This window comes from Enhydra lutris, unplaced genomic scaffold (assembly GCF_002288905.1).
Source record: "Enhydra lutris kenyoni isolate GAN:26980312 unplaced genomic scaffold, ASM228890v2 scaffoldscaffold9, whole genome shotgun sequence".
Taxonomy (NCBI): Eukaryota; Metazoa; Chordata; class Mammalia; order Carnivora; family Mustelidae; genus Enhydra; species Enhydra lutris.
Window position 1 is genome coordinate 64,886,694 of NW_019154093.1, and position 18,079 is coordinate 64,904,772.

General features: G+C 37.3%; 1 protein-coding gene across 2 annotated transcripts in view; it reads left to right on the forward strand.

The window, feature by feature from the left end:
- Positions 1–18,079, forward strand: part of LOC111143340 (phospholipid phosphatase related 4) — a 41,099-nt gene that overhangs the window by 11,648 nt on the left and 11,372 nt on the right. For both annotated transcript variants that reach the window (XM_022497015.1, XM_022497016.1), the window contains exon 2: positions 11,105–11,290. In XM_022497015.1, coding sequence (XP_022352723.1) covers positions 11,105–11,290 — 186 coding nt within the window. The remainder of the gene's footprint in view (positions 1–11,104; positions 11,291–18,079) is intronic.

Here is an 18,079-nt window from a genome sequence, read left to right on the forward strand (position 1 = left end):
ATCACTTTAGATCTCAAAATCAGAATTTTGGTTTTGTTATTCCACGTCTCAAAATGGCAGTAATTTTTAGTTAGATTTCATTTCCCTGACATTGCATGACAATATTTATTTATTTTTTTTTACTCCTGTGTTGTTTCATATTAGGAAATATGTATTGGACCCCAAATGTATTATGTATTTCCTTTGTAAGACCATTCAGGGGAAAATATGTATGCTTTTTCTTCATGAATTAAATAATCCAAGTGATAGTGAAAATGTCATTTAATCCAAGTATATTAAAATTATAATTTTTTAAGAGATATCAAAAATACATGCATAATACCAATCACAGCAGAAATTATAGGGAGGCATCCAGGGTACATAAAGCTAAAATGTACTTTATATTTGCTTATTTTTTCTATTTCTCGTTGTCTTTGTGAAGGCAAAGGTCAGAGGTGGAAATTTTAGCAAAATGCAGGAAGTATAATGATCACAAACATGAACACAGATGCTGGGTTTCTTGGAGTTTATAATCTAGCTAACCAGCTGTATAATCTTGCACAAATCATTTCATCTGTCTTGGCTCAGTTCTCCCATCTGCGGGGATAATAATGGTACCTAATAATAGTAAGAGGTTTTATGAAGATTAAAAGAGTTCAGAAACGTAAACTACTTTAAGTGGCCCCTGGAAGTAGCATTAAATTGCTACTTGTACCCATTATTTTTTGAAGTCAGGTATATGTTGTAAGGGAAACGAAATTACAACTCTAGAAAGATTTAAAAGCAATTACTTTTAACAATTGAGGTATGGGTCCCCAGCCTCAGGTCTTAGTGTCTAATTTGGTTTAAAGAACAAAATGCTTTCCAAGACAATGTACATACTTCATTGTCTACTTATGTAAGAGGAGCAAATCTTCAAAACCTGAGGTTAAAACTGTGATTACAAAGCTTACTACCCCAAGCCTAATGCTGGATCAATATTCAAGTGATAAAACAGACATGTATTTTTATTTTAAACTTTACTATTTGAAGGACTTAGTTTGAGTTTCTTGTCTTTTTCAGTGCTTAAAAAAATCATTATTAGAATTGTAGAAATTTACAATAGGAGCATGTTCTGTGAGAGAAGTAGGCAAGGATCTTTTAACATGGGTATTTTTGTTTTATCATATTAGCCACACGACAAGAATTGTGTAAAACACTTAACATCTCTGTCTGAGCCAGCCATGTACGTATTTATTCTACATTGAGGCTACTGAGTATGTCCTTTGCTATACTAGGCCGGGGGGAAGAGATGTGAATAAGACCATTTCTGTGTTCTAAAGGGTAATATTGAATAAAAGAGAAAAGTAGAGAACAACTGCCATCCCATATGGCAATTGCTGTGACAGAGGCATTCATGAGGCCATCCCTGTGCAGCTAGAGAAAGTGATCCAAAGAAATCACTGAGGACAGGAAAGCATCTGGAGATTTAAGGGTGCCCCAATCCCTGGTATTTTATACCAGAAGTTATTTACGAGAAAAAAAAAAAAAGTGGAGATAAGAGCAGAAAACATCCAAGATATAATTAAGGGTTCTTAAGATATTACCAAAAAATAATAATAATAGTAAAATTACATTGGAGAAACTGCACAGGGAAGAGCATTAAGACCTTGGAATATGAGATTGTTGAGAGCGTGATTTGAAAGTGTCTAGGGCTTCTCACTCTTGCTGCCGCTGTTGAAACCCCTCAAACACACATGGCCATTTCTCGCCTCTGTCCTTATGTGGCATTTCCACGGAAGCCTGGGGCTCTTCTTTCCTGGAAAACACCGGACTAATGCCGGATGGCGACATGTGCCAGAGCGGCGGCAGGGTGGCGTGGGGCTTGTGCTTCTGGGAACTGAACAGATAAGGTTCCTTACTTGGCCTTGGCACTGAGGAGCCAGGCACACTGTTTAACGTATCTGGGGCAGGATCTTCTCTCAAAATTTATCTTACAATTCCCAAAGAGGTCATGAGTATTAAATTAGATAACTCATGGGGAAATGCCTACATAAAAACCCAATAAAAGTAGTTTTCTTTTTAGATATGAATTACTGCTCAATAAATATTACTTAAAGTAACTGAAAGTGAACTGAGCTGCAGAAAAAAAAAGGCAGGTAGTAGATTTGAGCACAAGAAGCTGTTTTCATGGGGTACTTTGGTGGTTCAGTGGATTAAGTATCTGCCTTTGGCTCAGGTCATGATCCCAGGGTCCTGGGATCAAGTCCCACATGGGGTTCCTTTCTCAGTGGGGAACCTGCTTTTCCCTCTGCCAGCCACTCCCCCTGCTTGTACTCTCTCTCGGTCTGTCAAATAAACAAATAATTTAAAAAAAAAAGAATCCATTTTCATGTTTGGGGGCTAAAGAAGTTTATAGAGAAACTGTTTAAGAGTTAAGAAGTAGGTGACTTTTTTCAAACATCACATATTCCCTGCAACACCCTTTCCCCCTTCAGCAATCGCAGCTTTTGTAGCAATGTTGAAGGGGAAGTAGGTTGAGAGCCATGAGCAAAGACGTTGACGGCCTGTTTTCTGGACTTGGGCATCTGCATAGGAATCTGGGTACTCCCACTCACCAGCTTTGTGACCCCTGGACAATTCACATAACCAACATCTGCCTCAGTTTTCTCATCTGTAAATTGGGAATACCAATGGAAACTTTATAAGGTGTGGACTGAACGCAGCAATCTGTAGCAGACCGAGGCAAAGTATCTGGCACCCACATTCCCAAAGCATATGCTACGGATTGTTAAGAAATCATTCAAGTTTTCCATTTAATTAATAGTAATGTCTTGGTTTCTTTTGATGAAATTTGGTAAACATTTACTGAATGCCTGAAACATTCAGAGCACTGTGTGAGATACACAGGTCTCAAGTAAGTTAATCTTTTTAAGTAGTTTTAAGTAGTTAAATCTTAAGACTAGGGCTCATAATATACAAAAAACTATAGTCCAAGGCAGACAAATAGGTCCTATAATAGAATACATATGGAGGACAGGAGTCAGAGTCTTCTGTGCTGAATAAAGAGCATGGAGAAAGTTTCAGGGAGAAAAAAATCATGTCAACTTGACCTTTATGAGGACAATTTTTATGGGACATGAATGTGAAAATGTAATGTAAAACAGAGCCTAGAACATGCCTTTTGAGACATAAGTGTAATGGGAACATAGCGGGACAGTGGAAAGTAGGTATGGAGCAAAATTAAACAAGAAAGTAGATTAGGCGAGAATATAAAAGATCATTAAGTGTCATTCTAAAAAAAATGGCACTTTATTTCTTTGTTAGTGAGACACTCTTAAAAGGCATGATCAGATATGAACTCTAGAAAAATCAGCCTAGGGCGCCTGCATGGCTCAGTTGGTTAAGCAACTGCCTTCGGCTTAGATCATGGTCCAGGATTCCAGGGATCGAGTCCTGCATCAGGCTCCCTGCTCAGCGGGGAGTCTGCTTCTCTCTCTGACCCTCTCCCTTTTCATGCTCTCCCTTTCTCATTCTCTCTCTCTCAAATAAATAAATAAAACCTTTAAGAAAGAAAGAAAGAAAAAGAGAAAGGCAGAAAGAAAGAAAAATCAGTCTAGAAATATCTTAGAGGATGAAATGACTCATGTGGAGGACACAGGTAGCAGACCTAATACATTATAGAGTAGTGACCACGTAAAAGAAATGAGTGAGATGTCTCCAAAATCATGCCGGCACATGGAGAATTCTAGAAGTAGATAACAATGTAAGCAGCCCCTCATTTCACTGAGAATGGATGAGGCCCAGAAAGGTGAAGCGACTTGCCCCGAATTCTAGAAGCTGGTGGAATAAATGAGGGGAGAAACTGACTTCTCCTGTCTCCGAAGCTGGCATTGGTTTTGTTCTATCACACTGCCTTGTTTGAATTTGTATCTATGCATGCCATTTAAACCACAGCCAGTTTATTTGTGAAAACTCATTTACATACCTAGACCTAGAATGGTGTTATAGACTCAATCCTGACCGTTTCCTTCCCTTAACTATCCTATACGTGTCAGTGTGTTTTCTTATATTTTTGAGATTCATTGTAGTTTATCTAAATATGCTGCAATTAAGATAGTGATATAAACTATAAAGCCGTATACTATACTATAATATATATTATTAATTATCATTGCCAATATTTTAAGGAAACATTTATCTGGATTAACTACAAGGCAAAAATTACCAGAAATGTCATTAAATATTGCACTGTAGGAAGGAGAAAATTCTATCATCACTGTGTTGACCTATGACAACCTCCTTTGTGGCATAAGCTTAAGTAAAATTACTTTGATCTGCTAATATTTCTCCTACTTTGAACTTGATTTCAGTATATTATACTAATGTTTTAAATTTCACTTTTTATATGATTTGGGGATACTTTATCAGAATTGGTTCCCAGCCTCCCATTTAAACTTTTTATTCACAAAAAATAAATCAAATAAAATTAAATTTATTATTCACATTTAAAAATGTTCCTTTTCTTGCAGATTACCTCTTGTGTATGAGTGGTTTGAATCTACACAGTTACATTCTTTGACTTCTTGTGTCATTATTCATATTAAAAGCAAAGTAATTTCGTTCTGAAATTTCTTGTGCAAAAAAATTCTGAAATTTCTTGAGCATGGTGTTGTTTAAATCCGAGGGTTGCTGGAGGGGAGGGGGATAGGAGAGATAAGGTAGCTGGGTGATGGACATTGGGGAGGGTATGTGCTAAGGTATGAAAAAAAAATTTTTTTTTTAAATAATAAAATTAAAAAAAAAAATCATCCTGTATCAGTCACATGCAGCTTTTCACCAGCAGCCTCGGTCCAGAATGGCATCTTACTCTTTTCTACAGCTACATTTTGATACCTAAGAGGCATCTCAGCTTTCATACTTCCAGAACACAGCCTTAGATTTCTCCTACTCAAGCTTCTCTCTGCCTTCCTCCTTCCGATAAATGATGCCACTGACCCGATTGCTCAAGCCTAGGGTTCTTGATATCAGGGACCTTGATTCTTTTTCCTTCCAGGGCTAGACTGCCAATAAGCCCTGTCATTTCTGCCTCCAGAATCAGATCCAGATCTGGCAACTTCTCTACCTGTGTCCATGTCTTGCCTGCCTTAGGTCAGGGGCCACGCCTCCACTAGTATGGAAGCTCCGTGGGGGCGGGGCGTTTTCTGTCGTGGACTGCCGTCTTCCTCACTCACGACCAGGGTCAGGCACACACAACCTAGTTGATGAGTATTTGCTAAGTTTTGATGAGCCTTCTACATTTTAACCCTGCTTCTACTTTGGACCTACCACATCCATCCTCAACCCAACAGAGTGATGTCTGTAAGACCTATTTCAAGTCATATTAAACCTCTGCTTAAATTCTCCAAAGCGCTTCCAAACCTACTTTGCCTAAAATATTAACTCTGGCCACGGCCTTCAGTTCTCTGCCAAGCTTGGCCCCAAATCCACCTCTCTGACTTCTCTTCTGTCGCTGCTCCCTTTTGAGTCTGCTTTTCACCTGGGTTTTAGACGAGTTCTTTCTTGTCCTGTGAAATCTCTGCTTAAATGATATCTACTGAGGTAGGCCTTCCCAGATCTAGAAGAGCAATCCAGGCACTCAATTACCACAGCCTTCCCTTTTATCTTCCTTAGAGTACATGTTCGTTCTCAGATTGTAATTTTTAAGTTGTTATCTGCCTTCCTCAGCGAGAATGAGAACAAGGACTTTGGCTTGTTCCCAGGACACTGAACAAGGCCCACCGCTAGCAGGTTCTCAGTAAATACTTGTTGAATAAATAAAAAACAAAGGAGCATTAATATTACATATGTTAATTGGCTCTTTGCCGCTCTGATACCACCAGTTTAAGAGGATTTTGTAAGACTCTACATTCATGATGGCCATGAAAGAGGAAAAGAATGGAACTGAATTGTATTACTCTGGGCCAAGAGCAAAGAAAACTCTCTCAAATGAGAAAGAAAGCTTGTTCTCATTATCAACATGCTAAAAGCAAGTACGTTATCTGACCTAGATAAAATGTCATGATAGATTCCATAAAATGTTTTGCTAAAATTGATACATACCGTCGATTTGATTTTTTAAAAAGGCCTCCCTCAAAAAATCAATATTATCCAGCAAATGTAATCTTTTGAAACACATTTCTTTTGTTTGCCTTATCTTCTAAAACTGTTGTAATTTTCTCTTAAAAATTGCTTCTATTATTTTTACTCACAAGTTCCTTAGCAGATGGTAATTATAAGAATCAATCTCTTTCTTTTTTTTTTTTTGAAAACTATTTTCCTAATCTTCAGGTAATTTCCCTCCTCTGTATTGCTACATAAAAACAGCTAGTTCACACTTTTTTCTTGGCTACAACATAAGTGGAGAATAAAATTCTTAACTCTTGCCTATATAGATCTTTTAAAATCTCTTTTAAAATCTCATTTTAAATGCATTCAAAAGATATCTGTGCAATTTTATCATGTATATATATCAATTCTAAATGTGTGCCCAAATTAGTGCATACCATCTGTTAAAGTTCTTCCATTGAAAAAGAAATTTTGTGGATGAATATTTCAAAAGATGAAGGATACCTCTGAAGATAAGTGTGTTAGAAGGAAGCATTGTAATCTAATTAATTGTTGTCTGGTAGTAAAATACAATATAGTGCAACAATGTATAAAATTACTTTTTTCTCAAATATTATAAATATTTTGTTCAAATCATTCTTTTTTAAAAGATATTTATTTGTCAGAGAGAGAGAGAGAGAGAGAAAGAGAGAGAGGGAGAGATGGCACAAGCAGGGGAAGTGGCAGGCAGAGGGAGAAGCAGGCTCCCGGCTGAGCAAGGAGCCCAATGCAGGACTTGACTTCAGGACCCTGGGATCATGACCCAAGCTGAAAGCAGATGCTTACCCGACTGAGCCACCTGGGCGTACCCAAATCACTATTTCTTAAAAATAAATTAGAATACAAGGAATAAAAGATATTTTAAAAATCCAGAGAAACAAACACCAAAAAGAAGAAAAATATGACCATTATTTTGAAACAGATGAGGGTCTTGAAATATGTTTCTATAGAACTGTAAAAGCTATTAATACATGGGTAGAAAAACTGTGTCACTAGGAAAAATCTTGAAAGAAAGCTGATGTCTGAAATGACCAAAGTGCATAACATTACTGAGGGAAATTAATTTTTACTCAAAAACTAATTTATTATATCCATATATATGCATATATATTTAGAAGTCACTCTGATGTGTAATATTCATGGAAGTGTAGAAATGAGTAAGATTAGGCCCCCACTTTAAGGAGATTTTCATTTAACCTAGCAGATAACTGATAATAAAGAAGAGCATATAAAAATTTCTTGAAAAGAGGGGCCTGAGGGTGGCTCAGTTGGTTAAGCGTCTGCCTTCAGCTCAGGTCATGATGTGAGAGCCCTGCATCATTGGGCTCCCTGCTCAGCAGGGAGTCAGCTTCTCCCTCTCCCTCCACCCCTCCCCCCTGGCTGGGCTTGCGTGCTCTCTCTCTCTCTCTCTCCCTCTCTCGCTTGTGTGTGCTCTGTCACATAAAAAATAAATAAATAAATAATAAATTCCTAAAAAGAAGTGCTAGGGAATTAAGAGTGAGGAAATTACTTTCAAAATAGATTACCATATAAAGAATTACAAAAAGGGGACATTTGACAAGTATAATATTATTAATAGTTATAACAACAGCAACAATAATAATAATACTAACATTTATAAGCTATTCTTCATTCTAGGTATTGTTAAAAATCACTTGCACTAGTTCATTTAATCCTTTCAGCTGCCTGTGATGATGGGTACTACTGTCAATGTACCTATTTCATAGAGAAGAAGACTGAGTTTTAAGGAAAACACTTCCAAGGTCACATTGGTGGTAGTGAGTGGGAGAGCTGATATTAGAACCTCCCTTGAAAACTATATGACCCGACTGGTTTGACTACATTACGTTGAATTCAGAGTGTCCCTCCCTATTTACATATATACGTACACACACACAGATACACACAGACACACGCACAATATAGGAATAGAACTTTCATTTCACAGCTATATCTTCGCTGGTACAGTTAAGCAGATTCTAAAATAATCATCCACAAAATTCAATGGCAAATAATGTCTTTACTAGGGAAGACAATAGAACTTTAAGCTAAATAGCCCCCCCTTTAATTGATGCTAGTTGTGTTTCATTGTCCTAAAACTCTAATCCCAGTTTTGAAAATAAACAAACAAAAAGCATAGAGTGTGGTTAAGAAATAAGATTTTGGAGCTACAATTCATGGGCTCAAAACCTACCTCTGCCACTTACTAGAGAAGACTGGGCTTATCCACCTACAAAACAAGGATAATAATAGCACCTACATTATATCATAATAAAAAGTCTTAAGTTAAATGAGTTAAAAATTAATTAATAAAATTATTTAATCTTTCTAAAACAGAAACTTCACAGCGCATAGTAAGGGCTATATGCATTACTTGTTAAATTAAAACTAAAAATATACTTAAGTGGATTTAAATGAAAAATCTCAATCACACACATGCAGCATGAGGTGGTGTTTTATTGGTTGAGAATGAAAACTCCTAGTTGTGTATTACAGGAGAAGGGAGTGGTGGGGAGAAATGATCAGATATTTGAAGTGAACAAACGATCATGGGTTCTAATGAGAGAAATGTGTTGTTGTTTTTTTTTAAAGATTTTTTTATTTTATTTATTTGACAGAGAGATCACAAGTAGGCAGAGAGGCAGGCCGAGAGAGAGGAGGAAGCAGGCTCCCGGCTGAGGAGAGAGCCCGATGCGGGGCTCGATCCCAGGACACTGGGATCATGACCTGAGCCCAAGGCAGAGGCTTTAACCCACTGTGCCACCCAGGTGCCCCAATGTGAGTGTTTTGATGTGCTTTTCTATTGAAAAGCATCAATCTGAAAAACAAGACAATGCCAGATTAATCTCTATAAATAATTAGTTTTTCTAATAAACTTAATTCTCACCTCATTATAAAAAGACTCGGGAATAGAAGGCATAATTTTGTTTTGTAAATTTATTTTTTTAACTGAACATCCAGATATGATGAATGGTCACTAATGTCTTCATCAAAAATCTGCTCTGTTTAGTCAAGTAAATATTGTGTCCTCTACAAATAACACAGCCTTAGGCTAAGCAACTCCTAATATATGTGCGATTTAAACTGAATTTTCAGATTCTGAAAGGTCTACCATCAATATACTTGTAGTATTTTCTCTTGAGCTGAGAGCAGGTGTCTCATAATCTTGCTGGCCAAGCCCATGTCTTGTTCAACCATATTATAGCTCGCATCCACATAGTACCTGAGATATTGTAGGTTGAGTGAATAAATAACTAAATCCATAATACAAAGTCTTGAAGGTAAATGTGTAAAATAGACTTAACCAGACAAACTAAAGGACATCCAGTGAAATTACAATTTCACACAGACAGCAAATAATTATTAGTTTAAGTATCCCCCAAATATTGCATGGGACATACTTATACTAAAAATTGCTCATTGCCTACCTGAAATTATAATCTCACTGGGTGACCTGTATTTTCATTACTAAATCTGGTCACTCTAGTCTGATTATTAACTTATTCAATTAGTCATTTATCAAGAAGTATTTATTGCAGTATTAAGTTATTAAATGATGTACTATGTGCCCACCACATGCTGGGAACAATTCTGTGCCCTGACTCAGCAATAAATAAACATCACTGGCAGACTCTCACTTCATGGAGCATGTATTTCTGTGGGAGATGGGGAGAGAGTGATGAAAAATAAACAGGTGAAGTATTAAATTGACAAGGTAATTTTGGTTGATGATCAATGCCATGAAGAGTATCAAGCAAGATGATAAGGGCAGAGAGGGAAGGATGAATCAAGGGCTATTTTGTGTGTGTGTGTGTGTGTGTGTGTGTGTGTGTGTGTGTGTGTGTATAAAAAAGCCTTTGTTGATAAATAGGTTATAATGAAATAAATAGAATGAGGGTTTGTTGGGGAATAACAACTCAGGCAGGATCTCCATGTCTCCACGGCAGCTCTAGCTTTCAGCCTTTGCCTTCCTACTGGTCAGTTTGGACAAGGAGGCCTTGGTGGGCATGCCCAGCCTCCTCAAGCTGTTGGGGGCCTCGGTCTTCCTGACCAGGGGTTCAAGTACCGTCCTGGACTCACCACCCCTAGGAGGAGCAGCAGCCTTGGCCTTGGGCCTCTCCTTGGCCGCATGGACAACGACCTCTTTAGGGATGTGGTTTTCCTTTGTTTTGGCTGGAAAAGCAGCACAATTCTTGCCCTTGAGGACCTCAGCTTTTGTTTTCCTGTGGGCCTCACCATCTTCACTATTCCTTCTGCCTTTGACCTTTGACTTCCTCCTGGGCCCAGTGCCACTGGGAAGAGCCTGTGTGGCCTTGTCTGGCCTTGTCTGTCTATTGGGGGTCCTGGTGATAGAAATCATCATTAAATGATGAAAAGAAACCAGTTTATACCAAGAGCCAGAGGAAGAGCACAAATAGAAGGAACAGCAAATGCAAAGACACTAGGTAGAAATGTATACGACTGTTCAGGAAAAGTGTGGAAACCAATTAGATTATAGTGGGCAGGAGCTTGGGGAGTTGTATAAACATCATACAGAAAGATGTAAAAAACTGAAACAAGAGCCAGTTCATGCAGAAATTTGTATTCCATGATGTGACATTTGGATATTTTTTCAGGTAGAATGGAAAGCACTTAGAGTGGTTATGATCGGGAGGGATATAATAAAAAAAAATATTTTCCAAAGACCCCTTGGTTTGCTGGGTGGAAAATGGATAGGTGGGGTGGGGAGAGAAGAGTGAAAGTACACCACCAGTTAGGAGGTGATCTGAGAGCAAAGGTGAGGGACATGACATGGGCTCATAGGAGGCTGGTGACAGGTAGGTGAATTAGATGTTCTGAAAGTAGAAGCCATAGCATTTATGAAAGGTGTTAAGTCTGAGATCAGAGGAGAGTGGTGAGAGAAGGGGAAGTAGCCACTTGTTTCCACTTAAAGATGCACTGATCCTATGTATGACCTGTGCACAATAATAAATTGCTCTTCCATATCCTTCCTTCTCAGTTGCCTATATTGGCATCATCGGTGGTTAGCCTGTATTTCCTTGAACTCACGGATGTCTTCAAACCCGTGCACTCTGGATTTAGCTGCTATGACCGGAGTCTTAGCATGCCCTATATTGAACCAACCCAGGAGGCAATTCCGTTCCTCATGTTGCTGAGCTTGGCTTTTGCTGGACCTGCAATTACGGTAAGAATTGCCCCCAAATTATATTTGTCATTCTCCCAAAACTAAGAATGACCACATTTGTGTAATAAATGGGTTAAAAACAAACAAAAAGTGAACTCGAAATCTTGGAACAGAAAGATCATGTCTTTAGGATATTTTGAAAATGTCCTGTGACTTAATAGTTGAAAATTACTAACTTTAAAAGTTAAGATTGTATAATTGCAAAATTAATGGGTCTCTAATGTTCAGTTTTATAAGTCATTCTAAAAAAATGTTTGTAACTGCGTAATTTCCCTTGAATAGCTAATATGACATTTCTGATAAATTTCCTAATTAATGTGTTGATTTGGTATCTGAAGTCTGGAAAGCTGGAGGGGAAAAACAAATAATTATATAGCCAAGAACTTTCTTCTCAAAAGGCATGTTGATATCACAGTTTCATTTTTTTACTGGATTAACACTTTTTATTGATTATGAGCACTGAGTACCAACAATTATAAAGTAAAAAGGGCACAACTCACATTCCTGGCATTTTGGTTCACACATGCGCACACAAACTAAACATAAAATACTTTAGCTGCAAAACAGGCATTTGCATTTTTACATATATAATATAAAGAAATGTCCTAACCTACTGGAATTGAATGTAAAACATAATTCTTTTTAGTTTGTTAATTTACACATTATGAGTAAACACATTTTTCATTAATCCATTAATAAATAAGACTGGACAAGCCTTTTTACCATCTTTTCTGCCCCCAGAATCCCACATAAACGTCAAGAAACATGTTTCAAGGCTAACATCATTTATTTCTGCCATTAGGAACTGTTACTTTGCTTTTATCATGCTCATGAATGTCAGAGGAAGTGGTTATTAAATGAAAAGCTGTACTTAAATGGAGTTTTTACAAGATTCCCTAATGAATTGGCCAATTCTGGTTCAGCACATCAGCAATTTTAGAAAAACCTATATATAAATCTTCCAAAGTCTATACTTTTATGTAGCTATGAATTTGTTTTTTCAAAATTTCTCCTACATTAAATTATAACATATGTTTACACTCAAAATAAATTATACAAAACATTCTCAGAAGGTAAAATCAGAACTTAATATTCCACAGAACTTAATCATACTTAAAAGGTCTCAAATACTTTGTAAATTACTGAGTTATTGGAACTCCAGTTAACTCTAGTGTGATCGGCACTATTAATGATGTGCTTGGGAATAGCTGCGATTCAAACTAATAAAACATACCTAAAAGGCAGTATTGCTCAGAATAATGGCACTTTCCTGTCATTTCTCTAACGACTTACTAAAAAATCTATATCATCAGTCATTTGACAAGAGCAAAAAGAATATAAGCTTTAAACTATTACACCAGAAAGCATTTCTCCTAGTTGGGGTATAGCCCTCAAACTTACTGTTGAAATAAAACAAAATTCTGTACAAATGTTCATGACTGTATTGATATTTAACACGAGACTATGTTTGATATTTATTCATTTAAATGATTTTTTATATATCCAGAAGCCTTTCCTCTTAGGGTATTTTATGAAGTTGTTAGGAAGACAAGTCTAGCTGTGACACCTGCTGCTGTGGACCCTGTTTATCTCACACTGATCCCTTTGCTGACACTGTTACATGTCCTGGGGACAACAACCTTGGCCTTATCTCTGTGTTCCTGTATCTGTGACTCCCCCATTTCCTTAATAAATTCTTAAGATGCAATCTAGAGATGTTTTCTGGAGCTTCCAGGCCAAAGCTTTCTTTCTGGAGCCTTGAGAAATGACAGGGCGAATCTGCCATGTCTGTTTCTCACCAAGCTGGACATGGGGAGCCCAGTGTCAATACCTCCCACAAAGGACCCACTGAATCTCAGGATCTCCACGGGCCCTCCATAGTGGCTGCGTGCCTCTTTATGGAACAAGAGGCAAACTAGGGAAATATTTATATTCTGGGATCCCTAAATCCCCCCATATCACTTAGAACTCCATGATACTCCAAGGAGTCCATGGTTCTTTCCTTCCACACTGGGTTCGTAGCTCTGGATAACCAACTCAGTGGTAAAACAAATCTTGACTTTGCTCACATCAAATACTGCTTTCACACCTTTCTCTCAAACACATATTATGCATCTTCTAGATCTCTTTCCAATTTCATTTTCTCCTCTATCTTTAAGGATTTCTCCCAAAACATTTATTTTCTCAACATTGGTCTTATGGGGTCTATAGTCCTTTGTTCCACACCCATAATTCTGTCTCTAATCTTACTACATAGTTACAATTCTGATCTCCTTCCCCTCTTGGTGAAAAGGTGAAAAATAACAAGTAGACTCTAATGGCCAACTTTCAAGGATGCTGTTTTCTTTTTATGTATATGTAGCATTTACCTGTTAGAAAATGGGTTGGTGAGGGAGGAGGGGAAGCAAGAGGAATCCTTCATGTGGAAATGGTTTTTAAAGCCCAGTTCTGATGGGCATTAAGGAGGCCACTTGATGTAATTGAGCACTGGGTGTTACATACAACTGATGAATCATTAAATTCTGCACCTGAAACTAATGCTACACTGTATGTTAACAACATTATGTTTAAATTAAAAATTAAAAAAATAAATAAAGGCCACATCTGTGAAGAGAGGCATGGTTTTCACCCACTCCTCTGGAGAGGAGACCAAGTGAAAAACAAAAGACCTCATGTCAGCAATATTCTTCAAAAGAATCTTTACAAGAACAAAAGAAGATCAACTGATTTTTGATAGAGGCATTTAAATATAAATCATGTAGTGTTTGCTTTTCAGATTTTTTAAAGTGCTTTGAGAGACGTTTTAAAAATAACCTGTCTTCTTGATACTGTACCAGAAACTGTAAAAATTCCTTTCATGTCTGTGAAATACATTTTCTTATGTCTCTGAAACTGCCCTTGAATTGGAAAATTTCATCCTTAATACTAACTTTTCATTTACTTTAAAGTAATAATGAAATAAGCATTTTGTTCAGTCCTTTGGAGATTGTATCTCAGGGAAAACAACAGAGGATATCATAAATGTTCATGTAATCTATATGAATAGAAAAAAATGTATACTTTCTCTTCGCTGGAAGTTAACTTTTATTACATTTTATTAAAGGATAAATATATCTAACTTTATAGGAGAATTCTATTGGAATTTGATTATAGATCCTAGATGGGAACCTTATACAATATTAAATGTATTAGGGAAATACATTTTGGAAATGTATTTTGGAAAAAAGACTTTCACTACAGATTTAAACACTATAATAAATACTATTTTGTCATTCTCTTTTGCTGTTTCCACAATGAAGACTTTTTAAAAATTTTTATGTATTTATTTGAAAGAGAGGGTGAGAGAGAGAGCTAGAGAGAGCATGAGAGGAGGGGCGGGGCAGATGGAGAGGGAGGAGCAGACTCCCACTGATCAGGGAGCCCTACGCAGGGCTCCATTCTGGGACTCAGGATCATGACCTGAGCCAAAGGCAGACGCTTAATGGACTGAGCCACCCAGATGCCCCAATAAAGACTTTTTCATTGTGAGTTCTTGCTGTGGTAGATATTCTTAGGGCAGTGCCCATATGATTAATAGAAAGAAATATATTTCTCACTGTGTCTCCCCTGAAGCAGAGCCATTTCAGAATCTCTTCCAAAAACCTGCCCATGATATTCAACAAGAAAAAAAAAAATTCTTTTTTGGCCTGTGTACAGATTAAACAGAATATTGTGAAAAGATACTTGTCAGAAATTGTTTTCTGTTTACAAATGACAAAAGCAGCAAATAATTTTATTGTCAGAGCCTAAACTCTGAAACCACATTTTAGCACAACCAGCATGCCATTCAGAATGAGGAAACTAGCAGGTGCATTTAGAAATACATCAGGAAGCATCTCCCTTCCCCCCGAGGAAAATTCCATCTTTGGACAAAATTGAACCACTTTGAAAATTCATGTAATGACATATAGATCAAGGTTAAATGAATAGAAGTGTGAGGAGAAAATTGATGTGTTTCTTAGAGAGGACAGCTGGGAGATGTCAAAATAATGACAAGAAACCTCTATCCATAATGAAGCCAAATAGTATTAAAGCACTCTCTTGACATATGAGTTTTGAACATATTAAACAACTAAAATAAAACGCCTGAAATCTCAAGGTCATTTGAGATAATGACTACTGTGTTGTATGCTAAGACACTTTTCTCTAATGGCACTACACAAATAAATTCTTATATAATTTAACATTCATGGACAAAATGTGAATCATTACACATATAATTGAAAAAAGAAAAAAATTATCCACAGAGCTATTTTTGAGGAAGTGAAGATAAAATCAGTATCTTTTAACCTTGCAAGAGTGCATTTCAGGAATGAGTGGTTAATTCTCTTGAAATGATGAATTTTAGATAACCACCATCTTATTCTATGTGTGTGGTGTTTTGTGTCACATCTATCTATGCAGAATACAGGACCTATTGTGTTTCTGTGTCTAACTTAAAGTAATAGTGTAGGATGATATTTCTCAAGAAGTATAAATAATTAACTCACTGTTAAATGATTTGAAAAAAAAAAACCCTCCTTTTGATGATTTCTATACAATTGATCTTCAAGATGTTTATCATATATGCCACATGATTTTCACACATTTATGGTTATTGATAGAGTTCCATTAAAAAATTATTTTTTATACAAATTGAGATTCTTTTTTTAAATTTTTTTTTAAGATTTTATTTATTTATTTGACAGACAGAGATTACAAGTAGGCAGAGAGGCAGGCAGAGAGAGAGGAGGAAGCAGGCTCCCTGCTGAGCAGAGAGCCTGATGTGGGGCTGGATCCCAGGACTCTGAGATCATGACCTGAGCCGAAGGCAGAGGCTTTAACCCACTGAGCCACCCAGGCGCCCCTAAATTAAGAATCTTTATAACTGTACACATACCGTGATACCTACAGAATTAAATATAACAGATTGAACACTCCAAACAGAAGGTTATAGGCTTACTGTCATTGGTTTAAAAAAAAAAAACTATAATTTTAAATACTTCATAAAATAAATGTTAAGCTAGTAATGAGAACTGGGAAGTTTCCCTTGGGAAATCTATTTGAGCCCCTTATCATGACTATGACCTTTAAAGTGACATCATCCCTTATATCTAAGACTGCCGGTATCTCCTGTAATTCAACTTTTCTCAGCTCCACACATTTCTACAAATCAATGTCGCATTTCATATCAATCTCTTAAGCATGGTGACCTTAAATATTTGAATTTTTTACATAAATAAGACTCATAATTTCAAATCTTGCTTCTCTTTTGTAGCACAACTAAGGGCCTGAATGCCCAATCAGCCAACAAGCATCCCACAGTGAAGGTAACAAATGCAAATCCCACAATGCCAGCCATTGTGCTAGACAGTGAGAATAAAGGGTGAATAAGAAATGGACCTTCCCAGGGCACCTGGGTGGCTCAATTGCTTAAGTGACTGCCTTGGCTCAGGTCATGATCCTGGAGTCCTGGGATGGAGTCCCACATCAGGCTCCCTGCTTAACGGGGAGCCTGCTTCTCCCTCTGCCCCTCCCCCTTCTCATGCTCTCTCTCTCTCTCTCTCTCTCTCTCTCCCTCTCTCTCTCTCATTCTAAATACATAAATAAATAAATAAAATCTTTAAAAAAAAGAAAGAAAAGGCCCTTCCCTCAGGGAGTTATAGTCTAGTGAGAGACAAACAAATGAACAACTGAAGTGCACTTTCACTGAGTTATACTAAAAAGGAAGGATAAGGTGCTAAGGAAACCACAAAGAAGAAGATATAATTCAGTTTAGGGTGATGTTGGGTGTCTCAAGGAAAACTTCTTGAAGGAAATGATGACCAAATGCATTGGGTCCCTTCCCTTATGTCCAATGTCCTAGAATCCTACAGCAAATATACTTTTTTTTATCTTAACATCTTTAATATGTTAATCTTTCTGATACTACATTACAGCTCCCTGTCCATTGTAAACACATTCTCTTTCTTCTTTTCCTTTTTTTTTTTTTTTTTCCCTGAGAGAAAGAGAAAGAAAGCATGGGGTGGGGAGGAGCAGAGGGAGAGAGAGAGATTTCTTTTAAATTATATATTTAATTTTTTAAAAAACATATAATGTATTATTAGCCCCAGGGGTGCAGGTCTGTGAATCGACAGGTTTATACACTTCACAGCACTCACCATAGCACATACCTTCCCCAGTGTCCATAACCCCACTACCCTCTCTGTCCCCGCCCCCACAACCCTCAGTTTGTTTTGTGAGATTAAGAGTCTCTTCTCCTTTGCCTCCCTCCCGATCCCATCTTGTTTCATTTATTCTTTTCCTACCCCCCAAACCTCCCACGTTGCATCTCCACTTCCAGAGAGAGAGAATCTTAAGAGAGAATCTCCATGTCTAGCACAGAGCCCCACATGGAGCGCAGTGCGCAATCCTGAAATCACAACCTGCGCCAAAACAAGAGTCAGACATTCAACGGAAAGAGTCCCCCAGGCACCCCTGTAAACACATTTTCTAATCTTATGCCTAAGAAATTGTACCCTGCTTACCTAAATTCTCTTGTAATTTCCATTCTCCAACAAAATAGCTACCAGCCACACGGGACTATTTCTGTTAAGTCTAAATTAATTTAAAATTTAAATACTGAACTAAATGTGGTGAAATAAAATAAAAAATTCAGCTCCTCAGGTGTAGTAGCTAAACTTCAAGGCTCAATAGCCACACGTGGGTAGTGATGACCCTATTGGAAAGGACAGGAAATATTTTTCATCATCACAGAAATTTTTGTTGGAC